General features: G+C 37.3%; 1 protein-coding gene across 6 annotated transcripts in view; it reads left to right on the top strand.

Annotated features, from left to right (window-relative positions):
• CEP192 (centrosomal protein 192) overlaps nucleotides 1–11,676 on the top strand; it is a 47,684-nt gene extending 36,008 nt beyond the window's left edge. For all 6 annotated transcript variants that reach the window (XM_079982837.1, XM_079982841.1, XM_079982840.1 and 3 more), the window contains 12 exons: nucleotides 983–1,112; nucleotides 1,550–1,719; nucleotides 2,561–2,684; nucleotides 3,578–3,683; nucleotides 4,487–4,688; nucleotides 5,537–5,616; nucleotides 6,235–6,330; nucleotides 7,750–7,869; nucleotides 9,128–9,246; nucleotides 9,776–9,884; nucleotides 10,354–10,412; nucleotides 11,259–11,676. In XM_079982837.1, the coding sequence (XP_079838963.1) occupies nucleotides 983–1,112; nucleotides 1,550–1,719; nucleotides 2,561–2,684; nucleotides 3,578–3,683; nucleotides 4,487–4,688; nucleotides 5,537–5,616; nucleotides 6,235–6,330; nucleotides 7,750–7,869; nucleotides 9,128–9,246; nucleotides 9,776–9,884; nucleotides 10,354–10,412; nucleotides 11,259–11,394 (1,451 nt within the window). In that variant the 3' untranslated portion in view covers nucleotides 11,395–11,676. The remainder of the gene's footprint in view (nucleotides 1–982; nucleotides 1,113–1,549; nucleotides 1,720–2,560; nucleotides 2,685–3,577; nucleotides 3,684–4,486; nucleotides 4,689–5,536; nucleotides 5,617–6,234; nucleotides 6,331–7,749; nucleotides 7,870–9,127; nucleotides 9,247–9,775; nucleotides 9,885–10,353; nucleotides 10,413–11,258) is intronic.
• Nucleotides 11,677–12,409: the final 733 nt, after the last annotated feature.

Here is a 12,409-nt window from a genome sequence, read left to right as displayed (position 1 = left end):
TTTCCTGCATTGTGTATTTAGTTGGCAGGTTTGTTTCTTTCCTGAGGGAGGTGGTCTAGCCTGGCTCTGTGTTCAGCTCACCTGCCCTTTTTCCGCAGGGTCAGGATTTGTGCCTCTGTGAAAACTGAGCTACCAAAACTTTAAAGAGTATGAGATGAAGCGATGTGAAGGCTAGTGCCCGTGCTGCTACAGCTGCCCTGCTGCTCTCTTGCCCTGCTGAGGGAACATGCCTGTACCTTTACCACATTCCCTTATTCCTATGATTATATTCTTGCAATCTGGTTATCATAATGCAGGTGCTAGTGCAGCTGGGTTGTTTTTAACATGGTATATAGTAGGTGATATTGTGGTGGGGCAGTGCTTCTCACCTGACCTCTAGTCCATCACGTTGCTGCCGTTTACATCCCCAGACCTCACAGCCTCCTTACCCTCCCAGGAAGCAATACCTATGTGACCTGCTGGAAGTCAAGTGAGCAGCCCATCTCACTGTCCAGTACTTGTTGAGAAATCAACCATGCAGCCATCTCTGTCCTCTCCATAGCAAATCTCTCCTCCCTCCCATCTCCCATTGTCATTCCTCCAATGCTATTTAGGATTCCCTTTTCATCTGCCTTTGGCAGCAGTAGTTGCTTGATCTTGCTCTAATTCTAGCTATAACTTTTTAATACTTTTCTGAAGCTTGCATCATTCATGTCACCTTTACAACATTAGCTTTTATCCTAAGTGTACATATTTGGAAGTTCCATTTGAAATCAGTGGGAATTACTTACCTTGTGTATCTGCTGGGAGGCTGGTGATGGACTATGTCCATTTTCTCTTTTAACTTCTAAAGAATTTGAAAAGGTCCAGGAATGCAATTACTGTATGTAAAGACAGTAATAACCCAGTTGATTATTCTGTCATTAGTCACCAATCTTCAGTAAATACTGCAGTTTGTTTCATTAATCCAACTTTGCTTTTGATTTTTAAATGTCTTCTCTAGTATATGATCTTCCACAACATTCGTTTGATATCCAGTACTTTTTCATGAACATGAGAAGGATTATTGTTTCGGCGGTTAATGCCTTCAGTAGTATCAAGCCATCTTCAGTGGATTGTGTAGCACTAGAGAGGTAATTTTATTTGTCATTTTTTAGTATTTTCTGAAATACTGGTAAGCAGTTCCTCTCCTTGGTAAACTTTGAATATTTCAATAAAAATGAGAATTAAAAGACTCTGAAATTAGGTCATAATGTGTAGTTACCTGACTGGACTACTTCAGTGACTGGGGTCTGTATATAATCTTTCTTGGTTGTTGTGGGTGTTGATATGATTCCTGTGGAGTAATACATAGGGGAAAGGTTATGTTGGAACTGAAAATCATTTTCAGAATACTAAATTCATCTGCTAACTTTTAATTGCTTTTTATCAGTTTTCATCTCTGGCTAAGGCTAAGTAAAGCAAGGGTTTTTTATTTTCTTTTAGAAAGCAAGTTGTATACTCTGATATTTGCTTCTCTTGTCTTGTTTCCCAGTTTTTGGTGTTGAACTGCTCTTTCTCTGTTTCATAGACCTGGTGTTCCTGAGAAATCCAATATGACTTTGGATGTACTACCAGTTAAAGGACCTCATGGTTGTGCATTGTCATCAAATGCTAATAGCATTGATGAAAATAAGCTTGTTTCTAAGGAAAACTGGACTCTTCAGCCTGAATTTCTAATTCTCACTGCTCCTACTCAAAGTATGTTATTTCCACACGTTTCAAGAGCTGTTAAAAATATTCACCATGATATTTGTACCTATACATTGCTTAGGATTGTTATGTGATAGATAGTATTACTGTGAGACACAATAATAAACTGAATTTGTTTGGGATTGGGAATATTTCTCCATGTATATAGAACTCTGTTGTTAAATTAATCATGATGCATAAATTCTGGAATTAAGAGAATTTATTTCTGTAGCAGAGATGACTTCAAAAGCTTACCTAGAAACTTTCAGTGGAATTTTCTGTGTGCAGAAGGTACAGTCATACCTTGGTTCTGGAATGCCTTGTGACTTGAACGTTTTGGCTCCTGAATGCCACAAACCTGGAAGTGAGTGTTTCGGTTTGTGAACATATTTTGGAAGCCAAACGTCCGACGCAGTTTCTGATTGAGTGCAGGAAGCTCCTGCAGCCAATCAGAAGCCACGTTTTGGTTTTTGAATGTTTTTGGAAGTTGATCGGAATTCGGGAACCAATTCCGTTCAAGAACCAAGGTACAGCTGTAGTTCTAATTTGTTACAAGGAAGTAAAAGATTCCTTGTTTCAATGTTGGTAACAAATCAGTTGCTGGCAGCCTAGTCAGTGGTTGTAAAGTTTCCACTTTCCAAAGTAACTCCCAACCCACTATTTAGATATCAATAAAGTAATACATGCTTTTTTTCCTATAGCTGTATTATGTAGAAGCCTCTGATTCATTACTGCATGTGTAAGTTTGGAAGTAACATTTGCATAATTGATACGGTTGTTAATGCTTTGTAAATAGCACTTAAATGTATTATAAGATAACTGAGAATTCATGCAGTTCTTATCTCAAAAGGTGGAGCTGCGATTACTAAACATGCACAAATAAGTAACAACTCAAACAGGTCATTGACATTTGAGCTATCGTGGCCTGCTCACTGTCTGACAGTAACACCTCAGCATGGAACTATTGAACCAGGGTAAGTACTTCCATTGTTCATTACTTTTCCACATGACTCCATATATTTGAAAACCATGCTTTGCAGTAACTAAGGTTGCAATCCTATATCCACTTATGCACAACTAGTTTCTGTAGAATTCAGTGGGACTTACATCTCAGTGCCATTGTATAGGATTGCACTGTCAGTCTGATTACATCCAGCTCTTGAGATAGCTTGAAGGTGAAAGGGAAGGAATCTTTGTACAGTTGTGAAAAGAGCTTCTGGCTATGTCCATAGTGTCAAGCTTTTCTTTCCTAAAAGAATAAAAAGCCTTGTTTTTATTTATGCTGAGAAAAACCTTTAATTCTTAGGGATAACCTAAAGTATTTGTGGTTAGCACAGAAAAAATTAATACTGTACGTATACAAGATATATGATTCAGATTGAGTTAGCAGTGTATTTCAGTTTTTTTTATGAGCTGACAATACTATGATACATTTAAATAACTTAAAGTTAGAGCCTCTCTCACATATGATTTCATAGTCTTCTATGAAAAATGCTGCAACCATATGATCTGAAGCTGATATATTGCACCTATCACAATAATAGTTATACAGTTGACAAGGATATTGTCACCCCACTTGATATTTTGTTTCTGATAGTGTTGTATCATGGACCTAATAATTCTAGCCCCGTGTACATGACAGGTGCACTGGTGATTGAAACATCACTCTGTGAGTTTTCCCTTGTCCTTATGAAGCTAGACTTGTAGATAGGCGTGGGTTTGCAATTCCTCAGATTAAATTAATAAAATACTAAAATTTCATCTATTGTGTACAAAAATGTCAAGAAGAACAGTAACCAAATCTAATAATGAAACATTGATTTCATTTAGCACATTAAAATTAATGCACTGGACGTCTTATTTCTAGAAGCAACATTTCAATTTATGTGAGTCCAAATCCATCACTCGCAGAAAAGAAATCCATCTTTCCATGGAGTGGCCTTATTTATGTACATTGTGATAATGGACAAAAAGTAAGTGGCTTAAATAAGTGTCTATGGTTATGAAAATTCTGCCAAATGCCTTGGTTTTAGAAAAGTAATTTCATGTTGTCAGTTAAGCTTTCATCTATTGCTTTAAAGGGAGTAGTTTGCATTTCCTAGATGAAGTTTGCAGTTATGGGAGTAAATGAACAATTGCTTGGGGTCAGTTTACCTGAGGAATAACCTGCTTCTATAGGATTGTGCCTGGCCTCAGAGGGTTTTCTCTTTGTGCCTCCCATATATGATATTAGGCAGGCATAAGTGTGTGTTCCATCTCTTTCTCTTTTGTTGATTGGTTGGTTAATTTTTATTTCTTATTTTTTAATTGCATAAAATAGCAAAATACCTTAATATAATAGTAGTCTGCTCCCTTATTGTATTTGTCCAACTATATTTGCCAGCAGAACTCAAATCCATTGGTCGTTTCTGTTGAAGGCGTGTCCAGTTAAATGTTTATTTTATCTCTGGTCACTTTTGCTCTTTTAAATTGTGTGTGCTAATATATCTGTTTAATAACTGTAAGTTGTCTTGGAAATGTGTTGAAAAGTGGGAAATGCATTTCTTCAAGTGTTGGACAACTTATGCTCTTGTATGGAAGTTGTTTTAAAACTTTAAGAGATGTATGTGTTACATTTTCTTTGTTACATTTAATATTTTCACCTTGCTTTTGAGTCCTTGGTTACAAAACAGGTTTCTGCATATGCACTGGCCAGCCAGTCTGGGAGATAACTGTAGGATATACTTGAGACCAGTAACTGCAAAATACTATGATTTCGTTTCTTTCTTGTGCATAGCTTGTTAGGGTCCAAATTCGGGAAAATATCTCTGAGAAGCAATCTGAAACGGTTTCACCAGTTGCCAAAGTAGGTGTTCATCATCAACAGCCTGAGCTTCCTATTATGCACATAAGGCCACTTCAAAAGCCATCTTCGACAAAACTTGAAGTAAAGAATCGGACTGTGTTTTTTCCTGAAACAAAGTCTGGGGAAAGCTCAGGTAACGTCGGTCTTGCGTATGACTAGTATCTTTTTGAGTAAAATGTTTTCTAATGGTGAAAACGAAACATGTAATACTTCAGTGACACAAGCATGGCTGGCCATGCATGGAAGCTACTCACAGTCTTGAAATTCACATTCACACAGTTCACACATAACACTAAGCCAATAACAAATTGGAAAGTGTGCAGGTTTCCAAACTGAAGTTGTATTAATTTCATTATTTTCCATGCAATTCATCTCAATCTTGCAGCACTTTAAAGTCCTTTTTATAGAAGACTATAAATATGATCACTCCTGACCAAATGTTGCTAATTAATATGTTCCTTTTGGAGCAAAATAAAGTAGATTAATATGTCTTCCACTGTCTCTGAACTTAAGAAGCTCCTCAACTCACTGGACTCTCAGAAGAATGTTACTCTTGAGTAGCATGTCTTTCCCAGGTTAAAAAGTCTTTGCCTCGTCAACAGAGATCTCCTTGATCTAAGAAACCTCTAGCCTGACTACCAGTCACAGCTTCTTCCATTCCAGGCTATAGGACCTCATGGAGCCTCTCAGCCAAGAGACCTGCCACACTCCTTGTCTGTAACGAAATTCTCTCTTCCTAGCTAAGCCCCCCTTCACAAGTTAATTCTATAACCCCCAAATGAATAGACAAGGAAGATAATCATTCCCATATACTATCTCACAGTCCGTGCAAACAAGGTCCAAATCCTTCACAGGCCCTTATAAGAATAACTGTTACTTGCTATGGATGTTTGTATGTGGTGCCAATAAAAGGTTTGATGATGATGATGATGATGATGAATAACTGTTACTTACATTACTTGCCTGCACTTCTTCTTCCAGAAAAGTACATAGAGATTGAAAATAATGGAGATGCAAATGTGAAGTGGCTATTGTCATCTTTTGCACCGCCTTATATCAAGGTGAGTAAAAAATCTGGAAAAACAAACACACACTGTCTTTAAAAGATCAGGTTATATATTCTGTAATCTTTGCATCTAAACAGACCTGGCCTGACATGAACATGCAAATAGAGATCTTCTGACGGAAGAAAAATATTAGAAAATAGGTTTCAAAAGCAACACTGAAAATTCAAACATTAAAAAAAAAATTCTTTCTGATCTGGTTTGCTTACCCTCAACTTGTAGTAGATAGACAAATGTGCATACTCTGGTTTTTATTCAGATTGTATAGATAGACAAGCGCTGGACATAGGTAAACACTTAAAATTTTGAGTGGTCTCAACTTTAGATTCACAATGGAGGTGTTAGAGAACAAACTGGAAAATCATTTTTATGAAATCATTAGATACTGAAATTTACAACTTCCATGTTAATGGGTGGCATTCATCTAAGTTTTACTTGGAGTAGCCCTGCTGAGTTAAGGGACCTAACTGAGTCATGATCATTAATTCAAATGGGTCTACTCTGAGAAAAACCTAATTGAACACCACCCAATTTCCAATCAAAACCCACTTCACTTGCACATGTTCCAAGGCTGCTTTGTAAAACTAGTGTTTCTGTTTAATAATTTCCTTTCAGGGCTTAGATGACAGTGGAGAGGTTTACAGGGCCACATATACTGCTTTTCGATGTTCATTGCTTTCTGGTATTCTTAAAGCTCATGGGGAAGATAAGGTAAGTCACATTGGCTGTGTTTTCATCTTAATACACTGCACTTCTGTTTGTCTTCCATCAAAGAAAAATCAGTTAATGCTTCAAAAGTTCTAGGCTATAACAACAGCATTTTTGTGAAATGAAGTCAGGCTTCTACTCAAGAATCCATCTTGAAAAATCTAAAGAAATTGAAAAAGTAGCATCAAGATTACACAATACTGTTCAGTTCTGCGTGAAGAAACTTGCTTTTCTCAGAGTATACTGTGAAGAATTAACTTTGAGATATGGGTTGACTTCACCTACTCTGCATGTGCAGTGTCACATGACATAAATTCGTAGACCTAGTTCATTTGAATTTGTAGTCATACAAGGCGGGGGGCGGGGCTTATCAGATCATTCAGGATCCCCATGCGGCATAGAGCATCTCTTCCACACTCCCCTCACAATTGTGAATTACTTCCTGAGCTAGAAAGTGACACTTTTCATAGGGAAAGGGACATACTAGTGACTCATACTGCTTGTGGGAATGGTTGTGAAAGCAGGTAAACTACAAACTCCAGTAACAAGAATGGGTGTCAGATGGATGTTGAAGGCTGCATTGTCCTATAGCTGTAATCTCAAGGCATTTGCTGAATAGAAAGTTGATTCTCTGATCAATCTAACTTTTACTTTACTTTGTGTTGCTATTCCATTGCCTTTGCTCCCCCTCACACACACCCCATTGCTGGCATGCCAAGAACATGGTGTCTCTCACATTATTTCCTGTGTCACCTGATGAACCAGTTACTAAATACAGTGAAATAAAAATTAAAAAGCTGCTTATTTACAAAGCAAAAGTTAACATTCAATCTTCTCTCTCTTTTTACCTTGAAAATCATTCATAAAACACTAATAAGAATGCTTGTCTGTCTTTTCCCTCCCCACACTGGTTGATGGCCTGCCATCAACAGGCAAACGCCTTTTTATTTAAACAGGCAATTGGCATTCTGGGCTGAATTGTTTTGCTCAGCTGTTCTGTGTTTTAATACGTATTTCTAATTGATGTTTGTAACTAGCTGACATTTTAATCAGCTTTTGTCTCATGTGTTTATCTGATCTTATTGTTATCCTTAGTTTGGAATTTTTTTAATAGAAAGGTGAAGGGTAAATTGTGCCTCCTTTCTCCCCTTATATTTTGCATGGCAAACTTCTTTTCTCTGAGTGAGGACAGTCACTGTGCTTCAGAAAATCTTGTCACATTGGGGAACCTACATAAATTGGATAAAGAACTTGTTAATACTGGCCCCGGGGGTTGGTCTTATAGCAGCAGTCCAGGTAGTGTCAGTGACATTACATAGATTGGAATGGCACTTTCGCCATCTCTGACAGACACAAAAGAAATGGCTATCGATTCAGTCAAATTTGGAAAAGAATATATTCTCTAATTTACTTTCTTCATAGGTTGTAGTCACCTTTTTACCTAGAGACAGAGGACACTATTCTCAGTTCTGGGATCTCGAGTGTCACCCACTTCACGAATCTCACTTGAAAGACAAACACAGACTTCAGTTTTGTGGAATGGTGAGTATATGAATGAGATCATTATTTTATTTATTAGAGATTAAAACTCAACAAGGTTTCATTCCCTGTTGAGATGTAATGTGAAACATTGTCATTTCATCATTTGTGTAGTCTCATCATTTGGCTAGCCTCCTCCATACAAAAGAACCCTCATAATAATAATAATATTCTTGTCTAATCTAAATACTTAAAGCATACAGGATTTAAACAACTTTTGTAGCTTTATGCTAGATACTTTGTACCTGTTTCCAGACAAGGTATCTCTGAGGAGATATACACATAGCAAAAAGGTCTCAGAGCACTAGGTGCTTTTGTCTCCAGCCACTAGGTTAGATTAGATTGATTATTTAATTTCTGGATCACTTAATATATTAAATATATATCTAAGCGGTAGACAAAAAAGAAGTAACAACAGACATCTTAAGCAAATATTACAAAAATACAGTTACATATTAAAATGTTACATTAATATAAAGTTTTATCTGTCTATCTATTTATGCACATTTTCCTTCTGACACACCCTCCCTTTAGCTTCTGGATTCTCACTCAGGGTCTAAACAAACTCTCAGTACACCCGCAAAAGTCTCACGAGAAGAGTTCCTTGAAACAGTGGACAACACCCTAGTCTCTCACTCTAGACTTGCTTTTTATGGGCAGGTCCAAGAACAGGATTGGAGAATCTGTGGTCCTTCAAATGTTGTTGGATTACCTCATCCCCATCCAGTAGTTGATGATAGTTGAAATGTAACATCTGGAGGATGTCAGCTTTCTCCCCCTCTGCATTAGATAATTCAGCTAGATGTTGAGTTAGAAAATACCTCCTAAAAGTAAGTCTTGCTTCTGCCTAGTTAGCGAATGGTCACAGGTTCCTGTTCTTTATTCTGCTACTTCCATTCTGTTTGAGCAAGTCCTCCCTTACAAGTCAGACAGAGAAGGAAAAACAACAAAATAACAATAATAAGTGCTGAACTGTGCTACTTTGAACCTGCTTCTGCACTCGTGATTCTTCAGTGGTACATTTTTCCTACTCAGTACAATGGCCTGAAGAGTTTTGTAATATTGTCAGCCTACAAGTGACATATGTAGTAAGTGAAATCTTCACTTAGTAGTGTATCTGCCTCAACACTGGAATTGTTTTTGACAACAAAAGTAGTCCCTCTCAAAGTAATGGATTTAATTTTTCACATCCATGTAAAGATGTTCAGCGTAGTTCAGGGAGCTAATATTAATGTATAACTTCAGATGTTTCTTGCATCAGGGTATCTTAGGAAATGAAGATTTTAAAAATGAAGATTCCACAGCTGCTTTAGTAAAAGTCAGTGTTCGAGATGTGACCCTAAGAAGAGATTACCCTAATAGCTCTGAACACAAAATGTGGTACGTGAAAATGATTTTTTTTTATAAGCCATATGTCTACTCTTTCATCATCAACAAAGTAAAACTTGATCATTGTTGCTTACGTGACATAAGGTGATTCAGCTTCAAAGGAGGAACTGAGAGTGATATTCTTTCCTATGCTGAAGTGTAATCCATTTTATTTCCTTTTTATCCCACCCTCTTCCAAGGAACTCCAGCTGGCTTAGATGACTAGCAGATGGTTCGCTTATTTTTACAGTTAATAGCTTCAGACAAAAAATTATAGCAACAATGGGTTATCAGAGAACCCGCACCCAACAATATTACAGAATGTTTGCAAAATGCATTTTCGTAGGATTCCTAAAACTAAACAGTAAAGTGGGTTTGGTGGGACTCTCTATGAAAGATACAATCCAGTTGTGGTTCCAACAATGTGCCAAATGTTGATTCTTTGCTTTCAAAGAAATACATTATAAGAATATTACTAACACAGATATAATAATATACAGGATTGTTCGACTGTACTTTTACCTTTCTCTTTCAAAAACAGGAAGGGGGTACATGCCCAGGAAGACATTTATAAATTTCCTCCAACTAGAATTGGTGAATCCAGTACACTGAAAATTACTGTGAGGAATTATTCTTCCTTTTCAAACAAGGTATATATAGAATTAATAGTATTGTTTCAAGATGTGTTTATATAATAACTCTTACTCCTTAGCATCTAATTCCTGATAGTAGATTTCGGGCTAAATTTCTTTCTACCAATGTTTGTTTTCTGGTCATTCACTTCCCAGCATTCATCTCATTTTCAGCTGAACACCAATTACCTTTCATTTTAAAATTGTACACTATATTGAATGTAAATCCCAATCTTGGAACCTGTGCTGTGGATTGATTGTTGACCAAATATTAATAGCTTAAACACTACAACCCTTTTCTGGTCTAAATCCAACAAAGTTGGGAGTGGGCTTAAGCAAGCTTAACTGTTTTGGATGCAGACCTTTTTGTTAAAAGATATACTGGGATGCAGGTTTATCTTATTGCTGAACTCTGGGGAACTATGTGCTTAGTTTTTAATGAATATAGCAACCTGAATTGTCTTAACCATTTCTTGTTAAATTGCAGCTGAAGTTCAGATGTCCCAGAGAGCCTTTTTACATCAAACATTCCCATTATACTTTGAGGTAAGTGAACTGAAATGTTCTGAAGCTTCAACTTTTACCTGGATTAGGAGGATGAGTATTGGCCGTGCTGGTGTGAATGGGAGTTGTCATTAAACAACATCTGGGGAGCACCATGTTGACTGTCTCTAGGACAGTGGTTCTCCTGGTGTGCTTTAATAAATTTGCACTAGGTTTGTTATGATGAATATGGGTCCCCAGATGTTGTTGGACTACAACTCTCATCATCCCTGAGCTCTGGCCTTGCTAGCTAGGGGTGATGGGAGTTGTAGTTCAACAACATCTGGGGACCCACAGGTTGAGAAAGGCTGCTCTAGAACATTTGTCTTGATACCGCTGCATAGCCCATGTGGTTGTGGCACTGGAGACACTCAAAGTAAATGCCTGTGTTATGTCCTGTACACACATTTTCTAGAATGGCTTAAGTTTCTTGGTTATGCTGTAGTCAAAGATCAAAGACACAAAGAGACTTTTAAATGTTCTTACATATTCAAAAAGTTTGTAAATACTTAAATATTTTTTTTATTTTAGTTGTATTGTTTTGCTGCTTTGTTATTTGCTGCCTTGGCCTCCTTTGGGAGGTAAGTGGGATAGAAATGTAATTACTGATAACAGTTAATAATCCATAATGATTGATAAACCAGTTTGAACTCCACACACAATATTATGCCACTGACTGCAGTATTCTGGCCAGTTAGCAAGTGAACTTTCTGCTGGCTCTTGCAGACCTACAGAGCTCCCAAAAAGATGGTAAAGAGCTACAGTACTTGACAGACTTTTCTCTAGAAATCTCAAACTGAAGCAGCCTGTTAAGGAATTGTCTAACTGTTGTAAACTTGTCTCTTGCAGATGTCACCACTACTGCAACTTACCAGTACAGTTCAAGCCAGTATCAGCAGGCACTTTCAAAGGCTTATTGATGGTAGAGACAGACAAAAGTGGCACTCTTACCATTCAGCTCATTGGTGTGGGTTTGGCGGAATAGTAGTTTAAAGAGCTACTGTTTTCAGTACGCGATGAATTCACAACTAAATTATTGAATGACGGGTTCTTTTTTGTTGTTGTACACAGACTATTTTGTAGGAAATGGAGGTGCTTGTAATTTTAAATAAAGTAATTTTGTATGTTATCATGCAACTTACACTACTGCACTTTGGCTGTTGAAAGCAGCATTGTGTCTTATTTTTGTATTGATTATGACTTTACAAATGACACTGTGTTTTTAAACATGTTTTTTTTTTAAAAAAATAAAGTTTTCCACTAAATTCTTGTCCGCTTTACAGCACCTATCACTTAAACTCCGTGTGGCTTACCTGTTTCTGTCCAGCTCTATATTCCAGTAGAAAAAGAGTTACAATTTTCTGCAAATCCCTTCCTCTACTGCGTAGCTCAAAAGTGAATCCTGGTGTGCTTTAATAAATTTGCACTAGGTTTGTTATGATGAATATTGTTTAAAGCTGCTTAGAGCTCAAAAACTACTGAGGTATAGTTTCTGGTTTGCCTACTGAGTTCAGGAAACACGCTGTGACTTCAGCCTAATGGGAATTGAGCTAAGAAATACAACTCATAAACAGAGGTTAGATGGTCATCTGTCATGGATGATTTAGTTAGGATTCCCGCATTGCAGAGGGTTGGACTAGATAACCCTCGGGGTCCCTGCCAACTCTATGATTCTATGAATGGTAAGCAACCTCTCGTTAATTTGGCCAATAACTGCATGCTTGAAATGAACAATTTTCCAAGATCCCATGAATGCTTTCAACTATAACACCTCCTTCAGAGCAACAGAAAATAATCACTTTGTAGCAAGCTATTTATTTATAATAGCGCTCAGGTCCAGGGCCATATTCTCGAGCTAGTTTTTGCTAGTAGTGTCTGCATAGGGGTCAGAAGTGCAGTAATTTACACTTCTCTGAGCATTCTATTCCCACTATCAGGCAATGCAGCTGAAACTGCTCCAAGCAACTATGACAAGCAAACCAGGAAATGATGACGGTTTA

This window comes from Podarcis cretensis (genome assembly GCF_951804945.1).
Source record: "Podarcis cretensis genome assembly, chromosome: 7".
Taxonomy (NCBI): Eukaryota; Metazoa; Chordata; class Lepidosauria; order Squamata; family Lacertidae; genus Podarcis; species Podarcis cretensis.
Note: the sequence above shows the minus strand (reverse complement) of the source record. Positions and strands in the feature narration are given on the sequence as shown.